Source organism: Dunckerocampus dactyliophorus, chromosome 10, assembly GCF_027744805.1.
Source record: "Dunckerocampus dactyliophorus isolate RoL2022-P2 chromosome 10, RoL_Ddac_1.1, whole genome shotgun sequence".
NCBI classification, from domain to species: domain Eukaryota; kingdom Metazoa; phylum Chordata; class Actinopteri; order Syngnathiformes; family Syngnathidae; genus Dunckerocampus; species Dunckerocampus dactyliophorus.
The window spans coordinates 13,022,501-13,039,445 of NC_072828.1; the positions used below are offsets into that span (position 1 = coordinate 13,022,501).

General features: G+C 40.3%; 2 protein-coding genes across 3 annotated transcripts in view; both read right to left on the reverse strand.

Moving 5' to 3' along the window:
- Positions 1 to 4,551, reverse strand: part of fpgt (fucose-1-phosphate guanylyltransferase) — a 7,275-nt gene extending 2,724 nt beyond the window's left edge. The window contains exons 1-4 of the mRNA XM_054789722.1: positions 4,328 to 4,551; positions 4,042 to 4,209; positions 1,909 to 2,001; positions 1 to 106 (exon numbers count right to left, since the gene is read on the reverse strand). The exon at positions 1 to 106 is cut by the window's left edge and continues 2,724 nt beyond it. Coding sequence (XP_054645697.1) covers positions 1 to 106; positions 1,909 to 2,001; positions 4,042 to 4,209; positions 4,328 to 4,421 — 461 coding nt within the window. The 5' untranslated portion in view covers positions 4,422 to 4,551. The remainder of the gene's footprint in view (positions 107 to 1,908; positions 2,002 to 4,041; positions 4,210 to 4,327) is intronic.
- Positions 4,552 to 5,589: 1,038 nt separating this feature from the next.
- Positions 5,590 to 16,065, reverse strand: acot11b (acyl-CoA thioesterase 11b). Of its 2 annotated transcripts, none has more exons than XM_054790814.1 (16): positions 15,901 to 16,065; positions 14,678 to 14,851; positions 12,664 to 12,733; positions 12,506 to 12,566; positions 12,331 to 12,432; positions 11,284 to 11,419; positions 11,032 to 11,185; positions 9,598 to 9,717; positions 9,383 to 9,521; positions 9,187 to 9,242; positions 8,238 to 8,304; positions 8,082 to 8,165; positions 7,740 to 7,873; positions 7,484 to 7,615; positions 6,454 to 6,580; positions 5,590 to 6,341 (listed from the first exon to the last, which is right to left on the reverse strand). In XM_054790814.1, exons 2-16 carry the CDS (start codon positions 14,847 to 14,849, stop codon positions 6,147 to 6,149), a joined length of 1,749 nt encoding a protein of 582 aa, XP_054646789.1. In that variant the 5' UTR covers positions 14,850 to 14,851; positions 15,901 to 16,065; the 3' UTR covers positions 5,590 to 6,146. The 2 variants fall into 2 exon arrangements, with proteins under 2 accessions (XP_054646789.1, XP_054646788.1); XM_054790813.1 differs by having other exon boundaries at positions 9,383 to 9,542.
- Positions 16,066 to 16,945: the final 880 nt, after the last annotated feature.

Sequence of the window (16,945 nt, forward strand, 5' to 3'; positions counted from 1 at the left end):
ATGGCCAGTTTGAGCTCCAGCATCTCGTAAAAAGGGTCGCCCAGCGGCATGGTGGTAAAGATCTTCCCAAAGGCACTGGCACTAGGCAGACGCTGACTCAACCCACCTGGAGGGAAGTTTTCAGGGTTTTAAGAACATATTGTTTGGTCGCAAGTCTTCTTTGCAATATGATGTCTTAATTTTATGATGGTTGTTATACAGTATATTGTGTACTTATTAATATACAGAAGATAGCTTCTTTTTGATGGGGTTCCGTTCCGGACTCACCAACAAATGGCAAAAATCCATGACAAATTGAGACACCCACAAAAATGTAGATTTTTGGCACATGGCTCCCTCCAAAAAGGAGTCTTCCTGACTGCTTTTATGGACTTTAAAATCTACTGGCATTCCAACTGCTGCAGTTTGAACCTCTTGCTAGCCACAGCCTGGCCTTTCATCGGCTACAGCAAAAAATGTTTTACTCCTAAAATTACACTTACTCTGTGAAGGCAAATAATGCTGTCATTGGTTCATCTCAGATATGAAATGCAAAATTTGTATAGTCTGTTTACTCCTGCTATCAGGCGATGTATCCGAATCCAGCTCTTCCTTTAAATAACATTAATGCTCCTGATGAATTCAGAGCCAGGTCAGGCCCATGATTCATTCATTTTAATATTAGGAGTCTGCTGTCAAAACTAGATGTCGTCAAAATCTTTATTCAATCAACAAATACTGACATTCGTAATTTATCCGAAAACTAAGCTAAATAAAGCAGTCTCTGGCTACGTTCACACTGCAGGGTATGATGCTCAATTACGGATTTTTTGTTAAAATGAGATTTTTTTTAATCTGGCCATTCATATTACCAAAAAAATGCGACTTGTCAATGTGAAAGCAAAGCGTCCGGGAAGTGACGCGCATTTCCGTGTGTACAGAAGTAAAGATTAAGGCAGTTTGTGCGCTTTTGTGGCAATTTCAAGGATTTCGTGCAACAGGAGTCAATATTTTCTTAACCAAATGATCACGCACAGCAGATTAAGAAGAAAGAAGGCAAGAATTATGGCTATGGCAGTTTGTGGAGAACTTGCTGTGACGTCTGTTCCAAGGAGCATGTGTCTGGCAGGAACCGTGAGCTGCTTCAGTAACAGTTTTTAAAAATCATTTTCAAATGACAAGAAGAGCTTTTGCCTACATCGGTGAGTACCTTTATCAAAGTCTCGGTAAGCACGGCATTATATGTCTTTCGATGACGTATAGGACGGATATATGCAAACTGACCGTTCATACTGCAGTCACATTGCATACATATTGGATTTATAGCCACATACATGCCTCAGTCGCATTTGAAAAAAATCGGAATTGTGCTGTTCACGCTGACATGAAAAAAAAAAAAATCAGACACAGGTCAACATATGAGTAAAATTTTTTACTGCACAGCTGCAGTGTGAACACAGCCTCTGACAAGGGCAATGCTATCAATGGGTAGGTATAATGTCTCCCGGTGCAGTCGCCCTCGAAAAGTTGAGGAATTGGCTATATATATAAAAATGAATTTCATGTTATCATGACTCTCCATCATAAACAATTTGAACTCCTTGCTTTGAAGCTTAAATTTTCCAATGGCCAATCACTCACAATTGTAGGTTGTTCTGGACCTCCCTCTGCCTCCCCTGAAGCTCTTGCCTCTCTTGCATTTTTTGTGAATGGGTTAAATTCCAGTGAGGTTCTCTTGGTTTCTGATTTAAATCTTGACTGGTTGACTGCCTATTCTGATCATCTTAAAGTTGTCTGCGACTCACTCAATTATTCAATTCCTCAACTGGCCCAATTCTAAAAACTCATCACAATCTTCCCTACTTGACCTAATCTTAACAAAACACTCCCCACAAGTGTTTGCCAAAGACCTGAGTGCACATACTGTACCTGCATGGATCAGGAGGACTCTCATCTTGCAAAGAGCTTTGCCGTAGATATCACTGAGTTGCTGCAGAGCGTATAGGGTGGAACCTCCATTGCCTTGAAAACAAAAGTGACATTGGCCAAAGCATTAGCTATACTTGCATAACATAATATATTCTATAGGGTTTCCCCATATTCTTTCAACCAGAAATTTACCGAGCAATTTCAAAAGGAGGTTTGACACAGAAGTTGCCTGTATGTATGTATTTGCCAATTTAGCCAGCGACATTGTCTGTGAGTGTGCCCAATTCTGTACTGTTTTGTTTATATTTGCCAACCAAACGCCTCAGTAAGCGTTGACTGTCAGGACGAAGGCTGCGCTGCCCGAGCACCTCCATCGGTAGATTTTTTTTCCCAGCTGAGAAAACAGTCCGTGTCGGTCATTGGTGTTCATGCGCTCACCTTCGCAGTTCTAAACAAAACCTAAGTTAGATACATGTGAACAGCGATGGGTGTTCCCTGGCAGCAGGAACATAGTGGCTGATGCTGTCAGCAGGGATCCTTTTGCAAAAACAGTCAGCCACAGACTTATCACAGAGCAGTAACACCACCTTCTTGCTGAAGCTGAGGGAATGACTCAAGACGGCATCCAGGACACATTTCGACTGAAGGTCTAGTGTCACAAAGTAAAAAGAACAGCTAACGGCGGTGTCAAGTCCCCATCCCACACTCTTCAGTGTTACTGTGATTTTGTTACTGTTAAAGCTGTTCTGGATGTCCATGATCAGTGGAGACTGCTGTTGAGACTAGAGCTATGGAGTTGATTCAGGCAGTTCTAGATCTGCTGCCGCCGAGACAAGACACCCTCTCTGTGATCCAATTGGCTATCCATCAAGGCACAGGGCGGTCTTCCACCCACATTAAGGCCCTTACTGGTGCCGACTGCAGCGCAATAACCATCAGACGGCATCTGCAGGAAAAGGTTTTAAAAAACAAAAAAAACAATTCAAAGACTTCATCTCCTTAAACGCCACAAAAGTGCCCGTTTAGACTTTTCCAGGGAGCATCAAACATGGGACATTGAAAGGTGGAAAAAAGTTTTATTCTCTGATGAGAAAAAATGTAACCTTGACGGTCCAGATGGCTTCCAATGATACTGGCATGACAAGGAGATCCCACCTGAGATGTTTTCTACCCGGCACAGTGGAGGAGGGTCCATCATGGTCTGGGGTTCTTTTTAATTCAGTGGAACACTGGAGCTTCAGTTGGTGCAGGGTCGTCAAAGGGCGGATGCTTACGTGCAGATGTTGCAGCGGGCAGCCCTCATGACTGAGGGCCCTCATCTGTGTGGTAACAGCTGGGTTTTTCAACAGGACAACGCTGGAGCTACTCATTACTGAGTCCTACTGATAACATTTTTTTTTCTGGTTTGGAAAATGTTTTTATTATTTTTTTTAGCGATGGCTTTAAACTTTTGATCAGCTGATAAACAGCCAATTTCAGTTTAATTGTTGCTTTTTCAAAGTGCTTTTTGTCTCAATCCTTCTTGTTCTTGCATACTGTAGCTCTACTTAAAACCTCATTAAGATCCAAATGTGCAAAATGCTAATTCGAGCAATTTTTCAACTGGTCTTAAGATTTTGATCAGGAGTGTATGTCAAGTGCTGTGCATTCTGGCCTAAACACATGATCCCTGGGCTCCAGCCACACTTGAAAGCATCAGGGCTTCTTCCCCAATGGAGTTAGTGTGTTTGGACTTCTGCAGAGGACAGTAGACAGCACTCAGTGGACGTTGTTGTTATAACAGACCACTTTACCAAGCTTGCCCATGCGTTCCCATGTGTCAATCAGACAGCAAAACAAGTAGCTAAGAAGCTTTGGGATCACCTCGTTTGTGTGTATGGCTTCCTTAGGCGTATATCCAATCAAGGGGCAAACTTTGAGAGTGATCTTATAGCAGAATTGCAGACACACACACACACACACACACACACACGTATCTATAAGGAGAACAACCAGTATAGAAAATGGGTGGATTTTGGTTAGCTTAAATTTTTTATGTGGCCATAGTGTTGAATCGCAATAAATATGGAAATAACAACCACCTCAACTCATTTAAAAAATGTTAATATGAATTGAGCAGGATGCCACACTCACCTATTTTACATCCAGGGGGATCGGAAAAGACTTTGTAGGGAATTCCGAGCGGGAGTACTATGTCGCCAAGTTTTCTTCTGATCTTATCTTCATAGGCATCTTTCTGCCTCTCGTCCATTGCGGTCACGACCACCACGTCCCAAAATTCACAAGCGTCCACCTGCCGACCTTCGGGCAAAGAAGGCACATGACAGTTTGTAAGTGTTCTAAACAAGAAATACACGCTGTGAGGAAAGGTTTAACTCAATTGCACTTCGAGCAGTCCGACTAGGGGACGGCAACTCACCGCGCAGAGAATTGAATCTGCTCAACCTGTCCACTGTTGCAGATTTCATATCACGGATACAACGCTGGTTCATGTCGTTACCCACGAGGGCCATTTCATACGTGTAGAACTATCTTACAATGTTGTTTGTTTTAGCATATGCACGGTGTAGCTTTCACGGCTTCCAGTGTCATTTCCGGGTTTGGTCTGTCACGTGACTGTGTTTACGCCAAAGACACGCGAGGGTGTTGTTTAAGTTATCACGACAAACGCACCATACGTTTATTTACATGGTTTTTAGTACGATTGGTTTATAACATTAAATCTGCGCTCCCGGTTCACGTAGTTACCAACTAATGTTTGTTTTAGCAAATACGCCATGTGGCTTCAACTACCGACGACTTCACTTCCGGGATTGTCAGTCACGTGAACGCTGTTTCTGCACAGTCGCTCTAAAATGTCATGTCATGTCATGAGAAGTGCAACGTACATTTATTCATTTGTCTCGAGTGTTGTGGTAATAAAAACGGCCAGCTCAAACTTGACTTTTGCATAGATATTGGGTAGCAGGACAGACACAGGAAGCTCACATTCTTAGCCAACGGACCTTCTTCTTCTACTGTTTATTGGCGGTTGGCAAGGAGCTTTTAGGTGTACATTACTGCCACCTTCTGAATAAGAGTGTGGAACACAACCGGACCTACTCTGTAAATCCTGTTGATCATGATTGAAAATAGGACTGAACTGACAATGCTCCCCTAAGGGGTACCATTTTCCACGTGTAGACCTATGGCAAACCCTCTAGGGTCAATACTCATTACTGTGTTTACAGCCAATTTTCAATACTATGGTTTGATTTAATTTTTAGTCTGATTTGTTTCAATAATTATAAAAAATGTATTTACAAAAAGCGTATGCATTTTGCACGTGCAAGCATCGACATAAGCATGTGCAATGACCAGTCAGTGGGGCCAGACAGGTGCAGGATGCCAGGCAAAGGCACAATACATTCCTAAAATAGCACAGAAGAGCTAGCACTGCAGTGCTGACCATTAGCTACCAAATGACCTCACAAGAGTGAGTGCATGGTCATTTTTTTTCTTAGGCATGCAAACATAACAAAGACAAATCAATTTTACTGCATAGCCTTGTGCATGCCACCGTTTCAAACTTTATAGCATCTCACAGCATGCTTTTACAAGCCTCCTCTATGTATGTAGGCACAGCAAGATTGGTTTATACCTGAATGTTTCACTCTAAAAATAACTGTAAATGAAGAGAGATATGCTCTAATGTTTATTGTTCCAGTTAATCAACACAGCATGTCATGTGAGATACTTCGACAGTGAAAATATACATATTACCACTTGTTCAAGTCAGTCAGAAATGCTAAACATGATCCCATGATCTTTAAACATTAAAATTGCACTATTATACACCAAATATATATCACACATTTAAACGACACAAAGCAAGTACTGGTATAACTTTGTAACATGGTTGTACCATTAAAAATTACTGTTTAAGGTCATACATTAAAATAAATTTGGCTGAGAAATTATTATTGCACAAAAAGAGTCACACTAGTTGGGTCCAATAACACATAAGTACTTTAAATCCAAGAGGAACATTGTGTGCTCATGTTTAAAAACTGAAAATCCTATAGTATACTTTACCCTTAAAACAAGTCCATGATTTGAAAAAATACGCACATACTTTACTGTATTTCCTTGGCCCTTGAATAAATGCCCACCTATTTTCAAATATAACAAAGTCACACAGTATGGCTTAAAGTAATCTATCATTCAAAGAACAGAACATTACTAGACAGAAAGGTTATCTATTGTTCGTTTTGTAGAGAGAGCATATCAGTTGCACTGATGGGCTGTTGTGATGCAGTGGACAAGCTGTCCTTATTGGCCTCAAGGAAGTCACTACAGGCAGAAAAAGCACTGTAAAAAGATGAGGAGAGTCCAACAATGTCTGTAGAGATGTAGGGAAGAACCCCCGGTGTGGCCTGATTATAGTAGGTGACCTATAGCCAAACACATATTGTGGTTAAAATACGCATCTTGTTTTGCAGCCGTTAAAAGTCGTACAAGGTCTTAACAGTCATCTTAACAGACAACTCTTTACAAAAGTCTAACCTTGGTGACAGTGCTGGACTCTTCCCAGATGGTGAAGCCAGCGCAGAGCACCTCTCCCCGGTTGTAATCCTCGGTTGGAGGGTGAGTGGGCAAAGTGACAGAACGCAGAGCTATCAGATATGGGTCCCTGTGAAAAATGTCAATAAATGGGAAGTTATGCAGAAAAGGATTCTGTAATTCATGCAAGACAAAGCACTCCAATGCAGCAGTGGTGGACATTCTTATAAAATGTACATTAGCTCACGTTTTGGCAACCATTTTATGATCAAGGAAGGATACGATAGAAATTAAATTGAAATATAACTTAAGAGTAGTCACTATTTAGGTGCCTTAATCCTCCTGGGCACGGAATTCACCAAAGCTGCACAAGTTGTTACTAGAATCCCCTTCCACTCCTCCATGAGGACATCACTGGTGGAGCTGCGCTCCTCCACTTTCCTTCCTTCTGCTTGAGGATGCCTCACAGTTTCTCAATTGGGTCCAGGTCTGGAGGAGACATACTTGACTCCATCACCTTCACCTTCGTGAGCAAAGCACCTGTCATCTCGGACGTGTGTTTAGGCTCCTCATCATAGTGGAATACTGCCATGCGGCCCAGTTTTCCAAGGGAGCGGATTATGCTCTGTTTGACTATGTCACATGGTGGAATTCATGATTCCCCTCAATGAACTGCAGCTCCCCAGTGCAGGTGCCACTCATGCAGCCACAGACCATGATGCTACCACCACCATGCTTGATTGTAGGCAAGACACAATGATCTTGCTACTCACTTGTGTTGCCATCTATTTAGACAATAATTGCTGTGCATTGACTTATTTTCAGTGGATACTGCTTTACAAGCTCTACAGTGGCTACTCCAAAGGATACCCATTTCGATAGTATCGTTTCTTGAGAAGATACTTTAATAAAAAATTCTTGCTGAAATTTGAGGAGTGTATCTCCTTTTATGAGACACTGTATCTGACAAAAGTAAACGTGAAGCGAGGCCATTTCTGTGTTTTATGATATAGTACAGTGCGTCACAACACACCTAACATCACATGGTTTCCGACGAGATGCCAGCAAGATAAAGTCCTGGCCTTTGCCCCCTTTACTGACAGAGGGGGTCGCAATGCGATAAATGGTGTCGTCCTCATCCGCCTGTGTGATTACCTCGCACTCCCTGCAGGACAGCCGCATACAGGTATTAGTAAACACATCATTCAAACCAGTAAGAAGCTTCAGTATATGTTGAAGTCAATTTTCAACAATGTATGTGAAAAGCATTAAAGGAATGTGTGACTGACTCATAATGCCGGTCCCACTCTTTTCTCCTCCTGAGATCTGACAACAGGTGGAATGTCTGCTCGGCTGAGACGCTGACATACATCTCCACTTTGAAGCACAGTGTCTGGTTCTCCTCCAGCGTGTACAGTCTGACCTACAAATAGGATCCAATGAGTGATGTCCAACTTGGAAAAAAGTAGGGCAGGATACCGCACATGTGTTTCGCTTCAGGGCAATCTGACGCAATATAACTTAAAAAAAATGACAGGCCTTGCTTGTTCAGAGGACTCACCATGACTGTGCACTTTGTCCAAAACAATAAACATCAGAATGCGTAACGGAATCCCACCAATAATACTCACTTTATTTTTCTCAGAGGTCAAGACCCAGTTGTTTCTGGTGTCCATCAGTTTCAGTGCAGATACATTATTGTAGCTCAAATACATCTGGAAAAACAAAGCACTCTTGAAGCTTGGAGACAATATCTGACAAGCATTGCAAAAGTTGTCCGTCAATACCTGGTTACTTGGATCCCAAGGCACAGACAGCGGCACCTCAGTTTGCTTGCAGGAGATAATATATTTCCTGTAAACATGGTAAAGCATTTACTATACATTCCGGAAACAAAAGCAAGACCTGAGCAATTTAAAGGCCGTTCAGTCTTGCTATTTATTCAGACATTTAGCTATAAAATGGCTCAAATGAGATTAGAATGGAGGCAGGCTGCTTTGCAGTGCAACAATGAGCGTATTATGCTTGACAAACTCTGCTCAGCAGTAATATTCAGCTCTGCCGAGTCACATGCTGTTATACGACAAACAATAGATTCAGAGCGAAACACAGACAAACACACTGTGCAATGGTGGCACAGTTTCAGCATTACTACAACTACTATACCAAATGTACTTTTTAATCAAAGCACAGTATAAAGTAATATATAATTATATTTCTCAAAGGTGAGAATACCCCTCACATTTCTGCAAGCATTTTTATCCGAGTATCTCCTAAAGGGACAATACTGTTGTAAGTAAACTTGGATATACTTTAGAGTAGTTAGCCTATGGCTTGTATAGCAGTGTAGATTAACTATCCACTGAAAGTGACACAAGTGGGTACCAAAACAATTGTGTGTTGAACCAGAAATGATTGGGACGTAACAGTACATTTGCGGCAAAGTGGAGAAGTGTCGCACATGCCTCCATCTTGGATGGAGTACAGTAAGTCTAAAGTGACAAAAAGCATTATTTTATTTGATGTATCTACAGCTTACATTGGTCTGTACAAGCAATATGCTGTGATTAGAATCTAGTACGACATTGTACGAAACCTTGATATTGCGCTCATAATTTCAAATTTCAAGCAACATTAAACTGTGAGCTGTCTGCTAAATTGCAATGCATTACTTTTATTTTTATTTTATATCCGACTAAATTCTTGTGAGACTCTTGGTGAATGGCCGAAACTCACCTATCGAGGCGTATCTTCTTCCTGGCGATGGCTTCTTGATAACGCCTTTTACCATCCTGTAACATGATTTAAACATCATAATTAAAAGGTGTGGAAACGTGTTCTCTGCTTTGATAATCCATTTTCTTATCAATACATTTTATATCGTTGGGAAGAAATGGAAGTTCTCCAAGATGTGACAACAATAGTAACTCACCACAGGCTCGGGTCTTATCCGGGGAAGCGTGCATGGTTTCCTATCACCGTCCAGAACCTCAAACGTCATAAAGGCACTATTTATATGGCGCTGAGGCTCTCCACCCTGGTAGGCCTCAGCACACACTCCCACCTCCATACTACAACAGGATGAGACACAACTGATGACTAGATGTGTTTAAAACATTTTTTGTAATGTGCTTTTTGGAGACTCACCTGTGTTTGAAGGCATTGTTTACAATGGATTTCAGCACCAGTCGGTCGCCGATGTGAGACGGCCCACGGAAATGGAACATGTCTATGCTCCTCAAAGTGGGATGAGCATTACACAAGCGGCTACATGGACAATAGAAATAAAACAATAAAGCATATAATATTTAGTTTGTAACTTTCTCATTTTAAACCTTCATCTATACATAAAATTACCATAAAATAATAGTGTAAAATAGATATTGAACAATAATTTCTTTTGCTGTAATTTTTTAAAATACATGAAAAAAAAATGGAAACGATACACAACACAATAAAAAATACAACACAGCATAACATAGCATAGCATAATGTAATTTAACAAATTATTATATAACATGATATTATTTCATTTAGTACTGTAATATGAATTAAAGTGATTACAATTATTTTTATATTATTTATGGCAATGAGCCATTTAAATATATAAAATAAAATAGATTAAAAAAAATCTAAATGATCCAGAGCAGAATCAAAAAGATGACAAAACAAAACAAAAATAAATACCGCATTCCATAAATAATATAAAGCACAATTACAAACATATATTTAACATTTAAAGACATCAAGAAAAAATGGAAAAACAACTATGAAAGTTAGGAATTAGCTGTATAATATAATATAACAAAACATAACAATACTGTACTATAGAAATCAGTAGGGGTGTCACAAGATCTCATGAGATTAAAACAAGATTTTTCTCATTCAGAAAAAAATGTCTCATGGGCATTAGACATGGGACAATATTAATGAATTATTTAATTAATCACACAATAAATGAAAATGAGCTTGATAATTTTGCTTGCCTCAATATATTGCCATGTGCCTACAGTGTGCGTGTCTGTTTTCCTCGTCCCTCACCTCCAAACAGGCAGGAAGAGAGTTCACTCTGTGCATTGGTTTCAGCACCTTGGCATGTTTGTTACATAACATAAATGGAGTGAGCCCTTTTGTCAGTCGTACGGTGACTTGGTGGGTGGAGGAGGGGACGGTAGCGTTTGGTAGCGTACATTATACAGAGTATAATGTAGTTGAAATAAAATTAATAGATTGTAATATATTGTCATATATTTTTTCACTATGCTTTTCTTAAAAGTAATGTTAAAATCACATCTTGTCTCGTCCTCGGAGACCGAATCTCGTGTATCGTCTCGACTCGTGAACTGAGTATCTTGTGACACTCCTAGAAGCCAGACTTGGAGTTAAAATAACATATTATATCTTATACAATATTACATTTCTGTGATATTATTGTCATTTATTTTTTTGATAATATTCGTGGAAAATGAAAAATCAAGTGTGTTTTTCCAAGTATCGTTCTTCTGCATTGCTATTGGTATGATTCTAATTCCAACTCAGTAATGAATTTGTGAACGCTGAAATGGTGGACACATACTGTACCTTGCTGAAATGGTGGCTACGTTCTCCATCCAAGCCATGATCTGGCCTCCAAAGGTGCTAACTTGGTGGTTGGCATGGGGAGGAAGCACCAGCTCCACGCTCTCCACTCGGGTGCGCTCAGCTGGCACGGCATCTTGGTACTCCTGGCATTCTCCTGCAGCAAGAGCGACGAGGGGTAGAAGGAAATATTCCAGCGGTGCAGATGCCTTTCGTAAGCTCCATGCATGAGGAAACCTTACGGGTGGCGCGTACCCAGCTGAGCTGTGCTGCTGCTCAACAGGTCTGTGATGATCTCAGCATGGATGAGCCTCATCCTCCTCCGCTCTGCTGCCAGGCTGTACTCCATCTGCTCCATTTGTGTGTGAGGAGACAGTTGCTTCAGTTGGACCTGCAACGCAAAGAGGTGTTTAACAAGCCGGACGACCTACCTTGTATGGACAAAAGTGAGTACTCCCCTCACATTTCAGCAAGCATTTTATTATCATGAGACAATATTATAGGAATGAAGTTTGAATATACTTTTGAGTAGTCAGTGTACAGCTCACACAGCCATTATTGTGAACATCCAAACTGTTTCTAAAGTGCCAATATTTAGATAACGACATCACTGATGGAGCTGGTGGATGTTAGACACCTTGCGCTCCTCCGCCTACCTTCCTTCAACTTCAGGATGCCCCACAGGTGCTGAATTGGGTTCAGGTCTGGAGGAGACATACTTGGTCACTCCATCACCTTTACCTTCCTCTTCAAGGCACTTGTCATATTGGATGTATGTATGGGCTCCATATTATGTTGGAAAAGAGGGGAGTGAGGGTACATGCTCTTCTTCAGAATGTTTAAATTAAATGCACTCAGCACTTATGCATTCCCAGACCATGTCTCTATACCACCACCATGACTGCAGGTTAGACAGTTATCTTGCTACTCCCTTAAGTTGGAATTCACCTTTCAATCAATGAAACACAGCTCCCCAGTACTGGAAACACTAATGCAGCCTCAGACTGTGATGCTACCACCATCATGCTTGATTTGCCAGCTATTTATTGATTGATTGATTGATTGATTTGAACAATAGACAATAATGGCCGTCAGGGGATAGTAAATCTATACTGCTATACAAGCTGTACACTGGCTACTCATTACTACTCATTATTGGTGTTTCAAAAATGTTAGGGGTATACTTACTTAAGTGAGATAAACAGGCCATATTTGGGCCACCTGGACCAACTAACTGATATATATTTTTGCCCATATACAGTAGTGTATTTCGGTCCATATCTTGCTTCTCACTCCTCATACCTTCCCAGCTTCGGTTCTCCTGGCCACAAAGGTGGCGAAGGCTTGACAAACCCTCCAATGTCTGTCAGTGTAGAGGTCCTCGCATGTCACTGATATTCCAACCTAAAGTATAACAATCAACACGTTCTTTTAAATAAGCCAGATATTCCCTATTGTGTCATCATTTAGCACTAACCTCCATACTGGATGTGAAGGCTCTGTTAACCTTTGCTATGATGGTGACTACATTTCCCACCCTACAACACACACACACACATCTCCCTTTACCATCAACATGGAGACACAGGTGATGATGACACTATCAACTCAGGATATACCGCCAGCTATCATTACCCTATAGTGTGCTCAAAATGGATGTCATCTACAGACGCAGTAACACAGGAGCAGCCGGCATGTCTCTCAGCTGAGAAAGGAGGGAAAAAAGTCAGTTTATGTTGTGATAAGCTGTCCTACACACATACAGGTCCTCGATTATGCAAAAGTGGACTTTTAATGAATTTCTAACAGTCAGTGTCATGCGGTCAGGGGAGGCAGGTGACACAGAGCCCGTGAGAGGCAGAGCTTTACCTGTCATGATAAAAAATACAAAAATGAGTAATAACATAAAATAAATATTAATATTTGTTCATTGAACTCTATTGTAAATGTATTTTCTGTATGATTCCAATTGCTTTTAACATTTTCTTAAGTAAAAATCGCTGAATTTTCAGATTTCCTGATCAAATGCAAGGAAGAAACCTAAGGTGAGACCACTGTGAGCGTGGCTTCTCAGCTTAGCGGGCAAGCCATGCCTACCGTCTGAGTACACACTGAGTTGGCTCATGGCGCCTACCAATTTCTGTTTGTCAGTTTGTTTGTTTGTTTGTTTGTCTGTCAACAATATCATTTTTCAAAAACATTTATTTTATACCATGGCTTTCTACAGCCTGTGTGATATCTTTAATGCAAGTATGATGCCATTATTATTGCTAATATTGCTAGTAATAATAAAATACATACAAATGTTATACGGGAGGCACTTGGAGTACCGCTGCCTCCTGAATGGGTGAGGCATGCCTGAGCTGGAAGGTGCTGGACATCCTTCCCCAAAGGAAAAGCCAGCATTTTTTTTTCTTTCTGCTAGCACTAGCCTGCAGAAAGTCAAATGCATCCAATATATCTTTATGCTCTGCTGAATAATAAATAATAATAAAGAATAAGAAATTATTGAATTTGACTGCCAAGATGGATGATTACATACTCAAACTCACCAGGAGGTGATCAGACTTTTACAACAAAGTATCAGAAAGGAAGGGCTGCATGTACTTCATGCACAAATAAAAAGGTAAGAACACAAATGTTTTTCAGTTTATTAAAAAAATTAATAAATGGGTCTAAAAAGTATCAGAAAAAATTTTGAAAAACATTTTTTTCACCAAAGTGAATTATTCTCCTCTTTTTTTTTGTTATCATCTTCATGAGCAACCTCTACTTACATCAAAAACTCCAAAAGAGTCAGTGCCTCACCAGCCATGAAATTCACCACACATCACTGCTAAGAGTAATATGTGTCCCTACAGCCTATTCATGAGCACCAAGCGTGAGAAAAATCTATCATCTCCCTCACTTGGTGGTGTCTTCCTCATGGATATGACACCATCTCTGATACGCCCCAAGCTCGATGAGCCTGCCACATGTATTCACCCACCACTTTGTAAAAAAGTGTGGTTGCTACACATCTTAAAATAAAACGTGGATCTCGACCAACTATCCATGAGCTACAAGTTTAATCACTGTATTTTTCTTCAATAAATAAGCTAACTTAGCATGATGTTGCTGTTGAACTGTGACTGTGATGTTAGCACTGTAGCGTACATAGCTACAGTATGCTAGCGTTGCTATCGTTTGTGTTCTCCTGTCCCACTCCTTAATGTTACATTTTCGTATGTGCCATATGGCATCTGTTGGACAAGTGCAGAGTTGCAGTGTTTCTGTAAATAGTAAATAAAGTGCACAATAGTGCTTCTTGCAGCCACACACTCTCAAACACAGGTCATTAACATTAAAGCTACAGACACACAAAACAAAGTGTTCCAAGTAGGGCTTGCTAAAAGCACTTATCAACTGTATGCATTTTAGCACCAAGACTAGATTCTGGCAAAGACACACCCAATACAGGAAAGACAGTCTGATTTAAAACTATTGAAAAATAGTATAATATGGGACGCATATGCTTTCAGGTGTGCATGTACCTAACCAGGGGGAAAAGGTACAAAGTGTAAAAAAAAAGAAAAAGTAATAGGTTACTGTTATTTTGTTCACACTGTTATAAGTTTGAGTCCTTTTAATTAAGAATCTTTGCCTTTACCTGAGAGGCAGGCAGTGGAGTCCATCCACTTGAGAAGCTGCCCAGCGCTCAGCTCGCCACAGTGGTTGGAATGGCAAGGCAGCACTATTTGACACATCTTCACTTCCGTGGGGTTTCTGTGCGTCTCGCCGTTCTCAGCCACATTGTGGTCGCCGTTTCTCTCCGACATCATGACTAGTACACAGACAGAAGACATGTGACAGCGTGTCACGCTGGTAAATATGTCATTGCAGTTACACTGTAGAATGTGACCGGAATGTAAACAACAAGGACAATCTCGGCATCCAGCACTATCGTTATTAAACGAGCTGGTTTTTCCTTTTATTAAACAAGCTTTAATCAGAAAATCCGGATTATTCATGGAATTTGAATGTGTTTTTGTCAAGCTAGAATTTTGGCTGTAGTCAAGGTGGAGGGACTTGTGAACAGTAAGCAATTTTGGCCCAAATAACATCATGATAATCACACCAAATATACATCTAAATGTCTTTACAAGAAGAATAGTCAAGTTTTGGAATGTTGACGTGGCCTGAAGGGGGGTCACCTTGGTAAGGAAGAGTGTGCAAATACAGTATATCCCCAAAATAAGTTAATTAGTGTTTCTACTCTGGCTTCCTCCCACATGACCAAAACATGCATGTTAGGTTAATTAATTGTTTGTCTATATGTGCCGTTTGATTGACTTTGGACAATCCAAGGTGTGCCCCACCTCTCACCCCCAAATGTCAGCTGGTATAGGCTCCAGCTCACCTGTGACTCTAATGAGGACAAGCAGCATAGAAAATGGATGGATGGATGGCCTCACCTTCTTTGTTTTTAAAGAACTAGATTTGTCACTGTAACTCATTAATGAAATAATCACTGAACATTTCCACACACCGGATTGGCAAAGAGAAAATCTGAAGTTCCTCATGATCTCTCAGCTGCAGGCTGCTACGAGCTAGCTGCTATTTGATTTCACACATAAACTACAAGATCAAACTTGATTTGAAACACACAGTAATTGCCCTGGAATGGGGTGCAATGGAGAAGTCACGCATTTGCTGTTATCATTGCAATGACCTTTCATCTGACTTCAGGTGCTATTTGTGATCCAGTAACAAACAAAAGACAAAGCCTGCGGTGTTTTTTTTTTTAACTTTGTTTTGGAAACATTCCGAGCGTGTCCGTGTAAATGTGAAATGCAAAAAAAGAATGTTGACATTGGAAGGAAGCACACTTACCAGCGAGGAGGAAATCTTGAAGGTGAGTTGAAAGTCATTCAAAGTTGAAAACCAGGTAAGAAAGTGGAAACTGCGACCCGGATAGAAGTTCTTTTCATTTCCCCATTTTAAGTGACAACACACACTTCAGACTACAGCAGACACGCCACTGCAGGGAGTGAGTGAGAGAGAGGGTGAGATAGAGCTAGAAAGCGAGAGAGAGAGAGAGAGAGAGAGAGAGAGAGAGAGAGAGACGTTCTGCTTTACTGGGTACTGTTTCCTGCACTTTTTAAGGTGGCGTACTCATGTTGAAAACCTGTAAAAATGTATCACGAAAAAGTATATGCCCCAACAACTCAGAAAAATAAGTAACGTTTGAACACAGTTCTTATGCATAATCTTGCACAATCAGTGACTAGTTCTGTGTTGAATTCATTTTCACATTTAATTCATAGTATTTCATGGTATCAAGAAGAGAAAGGTTGCGTGTCTTTTAATGTTTGATACTTTTTTTCTAGATTTGATTTAAAAATCTCTGCTTTACAGCATTTTGTTTTCAACTGTGGTTGATTTCTAAGTGCTGTAGGCTATAAGACAACGTGGTGTTAATGAGCTAAACGAAAGTATTGACCCGAACACCCGAAGTTTGGGCTGCAATAAAAAAAAGCAGAATTTAAAAATAACCAACATATTGAATGCAGCAGATGACATTTAGTTTTGGAACGTTTGAGTTTCGTCACATGACAAGCCACGAAAACTGCCAATCATGAGATTTCATTTATTTATTTATTTATTTATTTATTTTGACTGTGCAGCCTTTGCCACACAAATATTATTGTGGACGTATAAGCACCATGTATCTTTTTTAATTTGTGCACACAAGCCAAGAATAGTAAAGAATAATTTTCAATCACTGTCTCTAGTTAGTTAGGCTATTCTAGTTTCAGAAACAGCCTTGTTAAAAAATACATCAGTCAAACATAAAATAAATTGAACTCTTACGTATATACAGCCTAAAAAAGTAAATGTCCATGTCCATATATAAGTGCAAAATCCATTATTAAAA

What these genes read in the sequence shown, in the direction of transcription:
- acot11b (XM_054790813.1), bottom strand. Translation starts at nt 14,849, where the DNA reads ATGATGTCGGAGAGAAACGGCGACCACAATGTGGCTGAGAACGGCGAG. An exon ending in AACAATGCCTTCAAACACAG is followed by an intron (nt 9,543 to 9,597) that starts GTGAGTCTCCAA and finishes TCTAGTCATCAG; the next exon opens with TTGTGTCTCATCCTGTTGTA. An exon ending in GAGTGGGACCGGCATTATGA is followed by an intron (nt 7,616 to 7,739) that starts GTCAGTCACACA and finishes GCTGTCCTGCAG; the next exon opens with GGAGTGCGAGGTAATCACAC.